The sequence below is a fragment of the Neolamprologus multifasciatus genome, chromosome 14, assembly GCF_963576455.1.
Source record: "Neolamprologus multifasciatus chromosome 14, fNeoMul1.2, whole genome shotgun sequence".
Classification (NCBI taxonomy): Eukaryota; Metazoa; Chordata; class Actinopteri; order Cichliformes; family Cichlidae; genus Neolamprologus; species Neolamprologus multifasciatus.
The window spans coordinates 32,589,724-32,602,879 of record NC_140452.1 but is presented as its reverse complement, the minus strand read 5'-3'; the positions used below and the strand labels follow the sequence as shown (position 1 = coordinate 32,602,879).

Here is a 13,156-nt window from a genome sequence, read left to right as displayed (position 1 = left end):
GGAACCTAATGTAAGATACAGCATGAAAGGTGACGGTGTTGATTGTTCCAAGCTGGGAGCCATAAATGCCCAGAGTGCTGTATCTAAAACAGACACGTGTAACACCAGAGCACAAACGGAGCGTTTTGATCCTTCTGTCTCATCTATCGCTGATCTCTGGCTCTCGGTGTTGGAGGGTAAACAGCTTAGAGGATGATCTGGCATCATGGAAGCCTGGGAATGTATGAAAAGAGAGAGAAGAGAGAGACTAGCCTCAGGCTACAACTACAGCCTAAAATAAAGACTTAAAAGTCTGGCTCCAGTTGCAAGTCACACCTTGACTTATATTAGAAGGCATCTCAAATCCTTGTGATCAGATTCAGCTTCCTGACAGATAATTGGTTTTATCCACTTGGAAACAGCGCTAAACCTCTGATACAGTTGAGCATACTGTTGTCTTGTAGCCTCTAAATTTCTGGGTGTAGGCTAGAAGACATTAACCTCACCCAGGTGGCTAAGAAGAAGCAAATCATCTGTGACTGACAAGACCGTCATAGTCCACAGTGTACATTCATACTACACAGTCTGACAGTCCTGTTTGACTCAATGACCCCACCCCTCGCCGCCCAACATATTAAATTTATTATTTATTTATTGTCTAATCCCCAAACTTCTGTCAGTCCTCTTACAGTAGCTGTACCTCTCTATCTATGCACTGCTGCCTTTGTTTCCCACAGACCCAACAGTCATCTTCATTTAGTGTATGACATTCAGCCTAACTCTGTAAGTCACCCAGCCCTTGCTCTTCTGTATCCCCAGTTTTAGTAGCTATGCAAAATGAAAACAGCCCTGCTGCAAAGCACTGCGTTGTAAGGCGTGTGTTGGTTAAAAAAAAAGGTGATTAACAAATAATATCCCCGGCATTTGGTTTGAGATAATGATTCACAAGTTTGAGAGCTTATCAGCAGGCAAAAGTCTGCACAGCATTATAGAATTATGATCGGGGATTTACTGATTTGGAAAGTTATTTCAGCATCAGTAATGTGATCCTTCATAGAAACCATTGTGTGGCAAACAGCTGAAATGTGGTGTTCAATATATAGTCTAACTGCCACAGATATTGGCTGGCTCGCTGATGTTGCAAACATCTTTTTTCAGTACACTGAACAAGCAAACCTTTTCGTCATTGCAACCGTAACCTGGTCCAACCTCTAACATCTGTCCTTCATTAAAGAGGAGCTCCACCAGTTTCACGCATGGGAGTCTGTTTACCTTTGGGGACGTCATATGAGGAAAAATATTGTATAAAGTCATGAGTGACTCGGGATGGAGAAGAAATTGGATTAACTTTGATAACGTTTCTTAAGTCATCAAAAAAACTTTGGGTTAGAAAGAAATTGATACCAGACCTCTGTGGAAAACTCTTCATCTTTGATATAGACCAGAAGTTCTAGCAGCACCAGACTCACTAAGAAAACTGTAAGTGGTTGAGTTTCTTTGAAATAGCTGAAAGTAGAAGAAGAATGTACAGAATATTTACTATACAGTGGGGCAAAAAAGTATTTAGTCAGCCACCGATTGTGCAAGTTCCCCCACTTAAAATGATGACAGAGGTCAGTAATTTGCACCAGAGGTACACTTCAACTGTGAGAGACAGAATGTGAAAAAAAAATCCATGAATCACATGGTAGGATTTGTAAAGAATTTATTCGTAAATCAGGGTGGAAAATAAGTATTTGGTCAATAACAAAAATACAACTCAATACTTTGTAACATAACCTTTGTTGGCAATAACAGAGGTCAAACGTTTACTATAGGTCTTTACCAGGTTTGCACACACAGTAGCTGGTATTTTGGCCCATTCCTCCATGCAGATCTTCTCAAGAGCAGTGATGTTTTGGGGCTGTCGCCGAGCAACACGGACTTTCAACTCCCGCCACAGATTTTCTATGGGGTTGAGGTCTGGAGACTGGCTAGGCCACTCCAGGACTTTCAAATGCTTCTTACGGAGCCACTCCTTTGTTGCCCGGGCGGTGTGTTTTGGATCATTGTCATGTTGGAAGACCCAGCCTCGTTTCATCTTCAAAGTTCTCACTGATGGAAGGAGGTTTTGGCTCAAAATCTCACGATACTTGGCCCCATTCATTCTGTCCTTAACACGGATCAGTCGTCCTGTCCCCTTGGCAGAAAAACAGCCCCATAGCATGATGTTTCCACCCCCATGCTTCACAGTAGGTATGGTGTTCTTGGGATGCAACTCAGTATTCTTCTTCCTCCAAACACGACGAGTTGAGTTTATACCAAAAGGTTCTACTTTGGTTTCATCTGACCACATGACATTCTCCCAATCCTCTGCTGTATCATCCATGTGCTCTCTGGCAAACTTCAGACGGGCCTGGACATGCACTGGCTTCAGCAGCGGAACACGTCTGGCACTGCGGGATTTGATTCCCTGCCGTTGTAGTGTGTTACTGATGGTGACCTTTGTTACTTTGGTCCCAGCTCTCTGCAGGTCATTCACCAGGTCCCCCCGTGTGGTTCTGGGATCTTTGCTCACCGTTCTCATGATCATTTTGACCCCACGGGATGAGATCTTGCGTGGAGCCCCAGATCGAGGGAGATTATCAGTGGTCTTGTACGTCTTCCATTTTCTGATGATTGCTCCCACAGTTGATTTTTTCACACCAAGCTGCTTGCCTATTGTAGATTCACTCTTCCCAGTCTGGTGCAGGTCTACAATTCTTTTCCTGGTGTCCTTCGAAAGCTCTTTGGTCTTGGCCATGGCGGAGTTTGGAGTCTGACTGGTTGAGGCTGTGGACAGGTGTCTTTTATACAGATGATGAGGTCAAACAGGTGCCATTCATACAGGTAACGAGTGGGGGACAGAAAAGCTTCTTACAGAAGACGTTACAGGTCTGTGAGAGCCAGGGATTTTCCTTGTTTGAGGTGACCAAATACTTATTTTCCACCCTGGTTTACGAATAAATTCTTTACAAATCCTACCATGTGAATTCATGGATTTTTTTTTCACATTCTGTCTCTCACAGTTGAAGTGTACCTCTGGTGCAAATTACTGACCTCTGTCATCATTTTAAGTGGGGGAACTTGCACAATCGGTGGCTGACTAAATACTTTTTTGCCCCACTGTATATTAAAGATTGACATTGCTGTTGTGTTGTCAATCATAAGTTTGTAGAGTACTATTTTGTGGCACGCTGGAAGCATTTTGACCTTCACCCTTAAGCATACTCTGCTTCATTATAATCTCTTTTTACTCTAAATAGAAACATAGTTTACGTATTTTAATGCAAACATTATGTTGTCTTGAAGAAAACTTTAAACTTGTGATTAAGACTACAACCTCATTAGGAAGCTGTTTACTAAAGGGAAAAAAGTATGGTAATTTTCCCATAGATTGTTTATAACCGTTTTATTGCATCAATAAAGCAGGACTTAACCCCTTCTGGCCCCAGGAAAGTATGCCGGTGTGTATTTCCTTTAAATACAGCATATGGCGTGATCCTTCATCTTGAAACTAACAACATAATAAAGCATTTGCAAGTTGACAAAGCACCTATTTTGTGCTTTAGCTTTGAACACTATGGGCCAAATGTGGCAAACATAGGATGAGTGCAAAAACAAATATATATACAGCTCATGTGTGTTGTTAATTTTACTGGTGTTGTTTTGTTTAACTCGTGTGCAGTCAGTTCATTTCAATACGCAAACAAATATTTGCTATGAAATTGCCCACTAATGTTAGTGAGTTTTTGCAAGCTTCATATATTGTGGCTTGAGTTAGAACTCCTCCCAGTCTTTTTTTAAAATGTTGTTTTAAACACTAAAACCAATACATTAGTAAACCTTTCTTCTCTTGCATCACCGTGAAAATGTGTACATTTTTATCCTGATTAACTAAACTTTCTAAGTCCAATGTAAGTGTGCATATAATAAGCTTCGATTATGGTACTCTTTAAGAGTCACTCTGTGTAACTGACTGCTCTAAATTTGATGCACAGTTCTATATAAAGGTGACCTTAACAGCATATACTCTGGCTTCACATGACCCACAAACCTCCCAAAAATGCCAAACCTTGTGTCAGAACTGTAACAGTGCTTCTAAAATGAATTGCAGTATGGACCAGTTCTCACTGAAACACACCGTCTTAACATTCAAAACAGAAACACATCAGTGTTTCCTGATCCACGTTTCTCCGGCTTTGCCAGTAAACGTGTGTTGGGGAGTGGCTTGTGCGTTTCATCACTTTGCAAAGGGAGTTGAGGCTATCCCTAATCATCTGATGGGTATCCTGCCTGTTGTACAGCTGTAGCCTATACCCTTCAGCATCCAGTGTTGGAAAAACACGTGTCCAATAAAGACCCCTGTGGAAGCATACTATCAGGCTGGGTTCCAGTGCGCACACCCTCTCCTGATCCAGCTCCAGTGTCTTGTCCCCAGGCTCCAGCCCCAGTTCTCGCCCTCTCCCCCAGTGCACTCTTGACCAGTGCGCCCAGAGCAGATGGAGAGCAAAGAAAACTGTGTCACCACCCGCCATGTCTCGCTTAATCACCCCTCCCTTTTCCTTTTTCTCATTCCTCTCCCTCTCTTTCCATCCTCCCACTCTCTTCTTTCCTCACTCTCAGGATTTGGAGCATCAAACATTGATTTGTCTTTATTTTTAGAGCAGCTGTGAGCATACGTGTGTGCGTGCTGTATTTATTTGTCTGCGTCTGTATGCCAGACGCTCATCCGCACCGTAGGTCGTGGGTAGTTTGATTGGTGTTTGGGTGCACGGCGGCACACGAGTGTGAGAATGTGTTGCCGCTTTTTTTCTCCAAGTTAATCCCTTAAGAAGAGGTGTGGTTCTCTGTCTCTCTCTCTCTCACTCCCCTCACTGCGCACTCGCCTCCACTCTGTCCCTCACTCTGAGCGCAATATCATCACATGCTCTCTAGCTCCTCTCGTCCTCTCATGTTTTCCTTGTTGCTGCCAGTGTGAGGGACGTCTTTCTCTCAGCTTGCCATCCCTCTGCATCTTCTCTCACTTGCTGTTGTTTGAAATGAGTTCCTGGGGCGAGATGGGGGAGGCCATTGAACTCAGGTGAGTCAGATACAGTGTAGGGGATGTGGTCCAACCTCGGGAAGGAGCTGATTGATGGTATTCAGCGTACATGTGCGTTTTTGCTTTGCAGGGTATCTGTGAATACGTTTCACATTATTTTTCCTGCATATGTGTGTAATCGTATATCTGGGTACATTCTGGATTCTAACTGGGTCAGCTGTTACTGTAGCAATCAGCACCTTGGACTGTTTTTCCTCAGCCTCACCTTGTTTTCTGTTCATCAGCTTGACCCTGACCCAGCTCTGTAGAGGTCAGCAAAGGATCTGTGTGTTTTTTCACAGCAGAGACAACTGTGTTTGCTGTTGTTGTTGGGTTTTTTGGCTATGGTTGTGTTTTCCGTCACTGCCAAACCGATAATAGGTCTAGTCTACCCTGCATCCACAGGGCTCATAGCGGCTAATAGCCTTAGCAGATGCATTAGCCCCCATGCCCATATGGAAGAGATTAAACCTGCTAAATTGATAGAAACGCCCAACATTTCATTTTTATTTGCACAGCGTTAGTGCCGGCACATAATTTCTGTGTACATATAGATCTGAGCATGCTCAGATGTTCATGCATGGACACCTGCCATATACCCTTTGCCCAGAGCAAGATTTGTGTTAAATTCCCTCCCAAATTCAGCGCCTCTTCTCAGTTTCTCACTCCCATTCTCTCCCTGTCCTCATGATTAGATAATTGTGAGGCCAGCTCTCATGAGTGTTGAGAACAAGGCATAAGAGTGAGAATGCTGCAAGTGACAAAGACCTGTGTGATGAGTGAAATGAGGACAAATTGAGGTGAGACACTCAACGTGAGGGTAATAACAAGAGGATGGGTGTGAAAGTGAAACTCAGGAGTGATAACAAAGAAAAGAGCAGGGAGTGGATGTGAGGAAGAAGCTGAGGCAAAGCAGAATCATTCTGGAGAAAATGTACATTTGCTCCCTTTTTCTTTGGAAGAAGCAGGAGAGGAGAAAATATGGAGAGGATGACAGGGTTAAAAAGAAAGAAAGAAATAACAGACGTGAATGTGAATGCTTCACAGATGCCGCAGTGTTTATTAGACACAGGTTAAAACTCAAAGACTATAAGGTTAATTCTGCTTTGTTTGACTGCGAGAGTTCAGAGTGTGTGAATGCAGCCAGAGCCACGCCAGGTCATTTGGCATTGTTAACTGACACAGGAGTCTGACGTATATTCTGCACAATTCAAGCACAAGGGTGGAGCTGGTAAGACCCTGAGACATTACTGCAGCAGTTCTTGCAAAAGTTATTTGGCTCGCTAGTATTTGACTGATTTCCAGTTGTGTGAAATTTTTTGGTTCACAAAATCTGTCACTGCACTGTGAACACTAAACATTAACTTGTGTCGTATGTGAATTTAAGACGGTAGGAAAACTTGTGGACTTTGGGTTTAACATCTTGCGTGCAATTTGCCGAAGCCCCTGGGAGCAACTAAACTAATACTTACTCTTCCTTAGTGGGAAGACAATAAACAGTCCTTTGGGTGTGTGGTTTTAGCTGCAGTACCTGAAAAGAATCTGCCATTCCTAGCTAGCGAGCTAGCATCGGCAACATGACTGATCCCTGGTACTTGCAGAGCACTTCATGTGCTGGGAAAACACTTATGGACTCAAAACATCGAGTGTAAGTAGTGTAGAAGCATGCTATTTAAAACACAGCATTAGGTCAAAGACTTTCATCGAGTCGCAGATTTGTATGCAATATGTCTCCTGCCTGCAGTATCTGCTGGTTATTCTACGATTTCCTTGGTTTGTAAATTTATTCGCTGACCCTAGAGATGAAAGTGGGCCGCGCACTTTGCTGTCACATCACAAGTGTAGTACAACCGATAAGCTGACCTGTGGCTCTGGCCTGAACTGATAGCAGGGAATACAAAGTGGAAACACAGCATGACAATATGATACTGGAGCATATTGACTAGACTGCTCCACTTCACGCCTGGGTGCGCTGAGTTTAGATTAGCATACACACACACACACACACACACACATACTTTTTCTGTTACTGTTACAGACACACCCCAGGCACACAATCGTGACCACGCTTTTGGTACAGATGGAGACGCACAAAGATGCACTCATATAAGGTCATATAGAAGCACGCAGACAGGAACAAATACACATAGCCTGGTTTCTTTGCCTGCTGTTCCAAGGGCAGAAGGGGATTTGGATATTGTTATGTTAATCTGCCTCTCTTTTGTGCCTTGGAACCCATTCAGACATACACACACATACACACACACACACACACACACACACACACACACACACAGGTATGACAAGATTCAAGTATACACAGAAGGGTACTGGTACAAAAAAAGGGGAGAGGAGGCAAGTCGCCTTGTACAAACACACACGCCAACACTGATATAGATAGTCCTCTCTCCAGGCTTAACTTGGGTGGGAATTGAAACAGAAACAGGAGGGGCAGGGACACAGCTTTGTGATTAGCCTGGAGGAAGAGGATAATAGGTGTGGGAGCTGCGTGTGCGTCTCCTGGTGATGAGGAGGTGTATGTGTATGTGCGTGCCTGAATGTACACGCACGTGCTTCTGTACGGCTTCGCACTCCCTCTGCAAAGGTAACAGAATGTAATTTAAAGTTCCCCAGTTCAACCCTATTTGCAGAAAGCAGTGGGAAGCACATAATTTTAATTTCAGGATGGTTTTTTTTTCTGACCTCCTCACCCACGACATCGATTGTTCCCCCACTTTTGTTCGTGCTTTATTATATAGCGGCAATGAAATTTGTTTTTCTTTCAGGGGAAGATTACATTTTCTTCCACTGACTTTATCTGATCTCAGACTTATTAGATTTTTAGCTTGAATAGGCGAACTGGGAACAGAAGAAAAATGGCATGTACATTTGAAAACTGTGTTTTCAAAATCAGAATCAGAATACTTTATTAATCCCCAAGGAAATTATGCATTTTTGTGTTTGCTTGTGGTTATGAGTAGTAGTAATATGTAAACTGGGGGTAAGGAACTTCCCTTAAGAGTAGTGCATATTTAAATTGTTAGCATAACACAAAATAGTATATGTTACCATTATTTTGGCAGTGCTGTTACATATCATGCATCATGAAATCTTTGTAACACATTTGTTTAAAGGGTTTCAATAATGTCCAATTACTAAATCTATTTAACAAATGTAAATATATATATATATATATATATATATATATATATATATATATATATATATATATATATATACATACAGTGGGGCAAAAAAGTATTTAGTCAGCCACCGATTGTGCAAGTTCCCCCACTTAAAATGATGACAGAGGTCAGTAATTTGCACCAGAGGTACACTTCAACTGTGAGAGACAGAATGTGAAAAAAAAATCCATGAATTCACATGGTAGGATTTGTAAAGAATTTATTCGTAAACCAGGGTGGAAAATAAGTATTTGGTCACCTCAAACAAGGAAAATCCCTGGCTCTCACAGACCTGTAACGTCTTCTGTAAGAAGCTTTTCTGTCCCCCACTCGTTACCTGTATGAATGGCACCTGTTTGACCTCATCATCTGTATAAAAGACACCTGTCCACAGCCTCAACTAGTCAGACTCCAAACTCCGCCATGGCCAAGACCAAAGAGCTTTCGAAGGACACCAGGAAAAGAATTGTAGACCTGCACCAGACTGGGAAGAGTGAATCTACAATAGGCAAGCAGCTTGGTGTGAAAAAAATCAACTGTGGGAGCAATCATCAGAAAATGGAAGACATACAAGACCACTGATAATCTCCCTCGATCTGGGGCTCCACGCAAGATCTCATCCCGTGGGGTCAAAATGATCATGAGAACGGTGAGCAAAGATCCCAGAACCACACGGGGGGACCTGGTGAATGACCTGCAGAGAGCTGGGACCAAAGTAACAAAGGTCACCATCAGTAACACACTACAACGGCAGGGAATCAAATCCCGCAGTGCCAGACGTGTTCCGCTGCTGAAGCCAGTGCATGTCCAGGCCCGTCTGAAGTTTGCCAGAGAGCACATGGATGATACAGCAGAGGATTGGGAGAATGTCATGTGGTCAGATGAAACCAAAGTAGAACTTTTTGGTATAAACTCAACTCGTCGTGTTTGGAGGAAGAAGAATACTGAGTTGCATCCCAAGAACACCATACCTACTGTGAAGCATGGGGGTGGAAACATCATGCTATGGGGCTGTTTTTCTGCCAAGGGGACAGGACGACTGATCCGTGTTAAGGACAGAATGAATGGGGCCAAGTATCGTGAGATTTTGAGCCAAAACCTCCTTCCATCAGTGAGAACTTTGAAGATGAAACGAGGCTGGGTCTTCCAACATGACAATGATCCAAAACACACCGCCCGGGCAACAAAGGAGTGGCTCCGTAAGAAGCATTTGAAAGTCCTGGAGTGGCCTAGCCAGTCTCCAGACCTCAACCCCATAGAAAATCTGTGGCGGGAGTTGAAAGTCCGTGTTGCTCGGCGACAGCCCCAAAACATCACTGCTCTTGAGAAGATCTGCATGGAGGAATGGGCCAAAATACCAGCTACTGTGTGTGCAAACCTGGTAAAGACCTATAGTAAACGTTTGACCTCTGTTATTGCCAACAAAGGTTATGTTACAAAGTATTGAGTTGTATTTTTGTTATTGACCAAATACTTATTTTCCACCCTGGTTTACGAATAAATTCTTTACAAATCCTACCATGTGAATTCATGGATTTTTTTTTCACATTCTGTCTCTCACAGTTGAAGTGTACCTCTGGTGCAAATTACTGACCTCTGTCATCATTTTAAGTGGGGGAACTTGCACAATCGGTGGCTGACTAAATACTTTTTTGCCCCACTGTGTGTATATATATATATATATATATATATATATATATATATATATATATATATATATATATATATATGGGTGGCACGGTGGTTAGAGTTCAATTCCAACATCAGGCTGGGGTCTTTCTGTGTGGAGTTTGCATGTTCTCCCCGTGTTTGCATGGGTTCCCTCCGGGTACTCCGGCTTCCTCCCACCGTCCAAAGACATGCAGCTTGTGGGGATAGGTTAATTGGATAACCCAAATTGTCACTAGGTGTGAATGTGCGAATGAATGTGAGTGCGAATGGTTGTCTGTCCCTGTGTGTTGGCCCTGCGACAGACTGGCGACCTGTCCAGGGTGTACCCTGCCTCTCGCCCTATGACAGCTGGGATAGGCTCCAGCGCCCCCCGCGACCCTGAAAAGGATAAGCTGAAGCGAATGGATGGATGGATGGATATATATATATATATATATATATATATATATATATATTTAAAAAAGGCGTGCAAGTGTAAAATAGCGTTAGCATAGAATTCAAGCTAACTAGCTAAATTTAGCTAATGCTACTTGGTGTAACACCTGTTAGCTGTTGTACTTTTTACTTTCTTAGAACTCATTAGTGGTATGATAACCACTAATTACAACACCACAGTACTTATAAAATGGGGATAGTAAAATGTGTTTTACCTTATCAGAGAAAACTCTGGAATGCTGCTTCCTGCTTCTATTCCTTTTCATAGTTCTCACAGAAATTTCACTCGAAGTAGGGGTGGGCGATATATCGAATATACTCTATGCCTCCCGAGATTTTCCATGTTGTTAAAATGGCTTTATCATAACCATCAGGTATTAATTGTCAGGGAAATATTAAGCTGTTAAGCATGCAATTCACTGTGAGATTTTTTTTTCTCCCACAGCATGTGAATGCATCATTAATAGCCCCCTCCCAATTGGAATTTTTTCTGTTTGGAGCACTGCGCTGAGCATGCGTATTTATATACTACAAATGGGAAAACAGGCAAGAGTTGGAAGTTTCAGACGAGTGTAGATGTTGAACAAAATGCGGAAGCAAAACATGCCATAAAACTGTTGCCACAAAAGGTAGCAGGACCGCAAAAATATTCCTCTGCAAAATTAAGACTTATTTAAAGTCAAAACAGCACTTTTAAAATTTCAGTTGTTTTAGTTTTTGTCATGAATTATAGCTCATATTTTTTGTTGCTATGATCTTTTGTTTGTTACAGGTCTAATGTTGACTACAGAGAGAGACTTATTGTGACAGTACTGGTGAAAAATGGTTAAAATAAAACATTTCAATTCCTTTAGAAAACATTGAATGGTTGATTTGAATGAGTATACCAGTGCCATTTTAGACACTATATGGTTGAAAATAACATTTGTTTTCAGAGGTTATTGAAACATATCGTGATATATGTAGTGTATCATGATATAGCCAAAAAAATATTGTGATAGTAGATTTTCCTCATAAAGCCCAGCCCTGCAGATTGTCATCATTAACTTGGTTCACAGTGGACTTACAGTGGGGGGGCCTCATTTTTGATGGTAGTATTGATTAGCATCTTTAGCTCACTGTCTGAAGGACAGCTCACCCGTCAGGCGTTAGTCTGTCTGTCTGCAATTCATAAGAATTGCTACTCCTCCTAGAGTATTGGTCAGATTTTAGTGAGACTTGCAGACCATGATCACCTAATGGATCTTCATCGAAACTGTGCTCAGTGACAACGTTCACATTCTTATTTTATGGGCAATAACCTGTGAATTGAGCTACACTGATATCAGATTTATAAAAGCAACAAATGGTCATATTTTTTCACATTCCTTCTAGCAACATTATATTATACATTAAAAAAACTTTCTGCCCAAAATGCAGATTTTAATTCCATGTAGATTTTTGATTCCTTGCAAAGCAAAGCTTAATTTATTTAAATCCTTGATCTTTAAGGAAAATGTGCTCGTTATAAACTGAATGTATATTGATAAAGTAAATTTCCTTTGGCCAGATTCTACGTATCAAACGTAGAATCTGGCCAAAGGAAATTTACTTTCAGCTGTGGCACCTGTGTGCAGGTAGACTGTGTATGATTGATGTAGCTAATGTGATGTCACACATTGGTTTGAGGACTACTGTTTTGAAGCCTTCAATATCACACTTTTTTTTCCTGTCTGTGTCTTTCTTAATGAAACTTTGATAACCTGCTTTATCATCAGTTTTACCCCTAATAGGATCATAATTCACTGAAGTGGAAGCCGTGTTGTATCAAAGAAAACTAGCACAAGTTGACATGATGAAGTTCATGAGGTCATCTGTCAAATGCGTTTTCTCTCCGTTTTGGCCTCCCGTCCACACGGAGACGGCGTTTTCCCCGAAGGAAAACGCAGCGTTTTCAAAATGCTCTCGAAAACGCATACTCACTGCTTTTGCGTCGCAGTGTGGACAGCGAAAACGGAGACTTTCAAAAACGATGACGCATGTTAGTCATACGATGCAGTCATGTGACCAATTAAAAAAAGCGGAGGGCATTATGCAGCAGTTGTTTTGTTTGCGTTCATTTTGATAGCCCTATTAAAGATTAATATCAGTCTGTACATGCTTCAGATAGCTTTTCTTCAAATTCTTTAATTCTCACTCGCTTTTGCGACTTTGTGCTTTTGTGTTGCTCGCAACAGCAACTCCACCTCATTGTTAGTCCATTTAAAAAACTTGGTGCTTTTCCCCGACATTTTTCCGCGATGTTTCAAAGAGGTGGAAAGTAAACAAACGGCAGACATTAATGAGGCAGGTCGAATCTTCTTGCGTTTCACGCATGTGCAGTACTGGAACGTAAGCGTTTTCGACCGTTTCAATGTAGACGCACAACTCTGTGAAAACGACTGAAAACGCTAGTGTGGACGCGGAGCGTTTTTTTAGACAAAAGCGCAGTTTTCCAATCTATCTGGGCTAGTGTGGACATAGCCTTAGAAGGAAAGCAGGTTGGGAAAACAGTTTGGAAGGCATTACTTTTCACAACTGGCGCTTATGTGTTCGCATTGTTTTTCTGTGCAGTGAAACCCTAGCGTCGACCTGACGTGTAGTTACATTTCTCGGGAGGTGCACGTCAGGTTGCGGTGTAGGGTTAAAATCGGGTTCTGTTTAGCAGAAGTATAGTTCATGTGTAACTTTCTGGCATATTGCCTCAATGTGAGAAATTAGTTTCAGTAAATCAGTTTAGATGAAAGAAAAATGAGAGAACTGATCC

At 42.0% G+C, this 13,156-nt stretch overlaps 1 protein-coding gene across 2 annotated transcripts in view; it reads left to right on the top strand.

Moving 5' to 3' along the window:
* Positions 1-13,156, top strand: part of numbl (NUMB like endocytic adaptor protein) — a 66,191-nt gene that overhangs the window by 26,535 nt on the left and 26,500 nt on the right. The window contains exon 1 of one of the 2 annotated variants that reach the window (XM_085131550.1): positions 3,128-5,080. The exons of the other annotated variant lie outside the window; for it this stretch is intronic. Coding sequence (XP_084987676.1) covers positions 5,040-5,080 — 41 coding nt within the window. The 5' untranslated portion in view covers positions 3,128-5,039. Of the gene's footprint in view, positions 1-3,127; positions 5,081-13,156 lie in introns of those variants that run through there. 2 annotated transcript variants of the gene reach the window in all.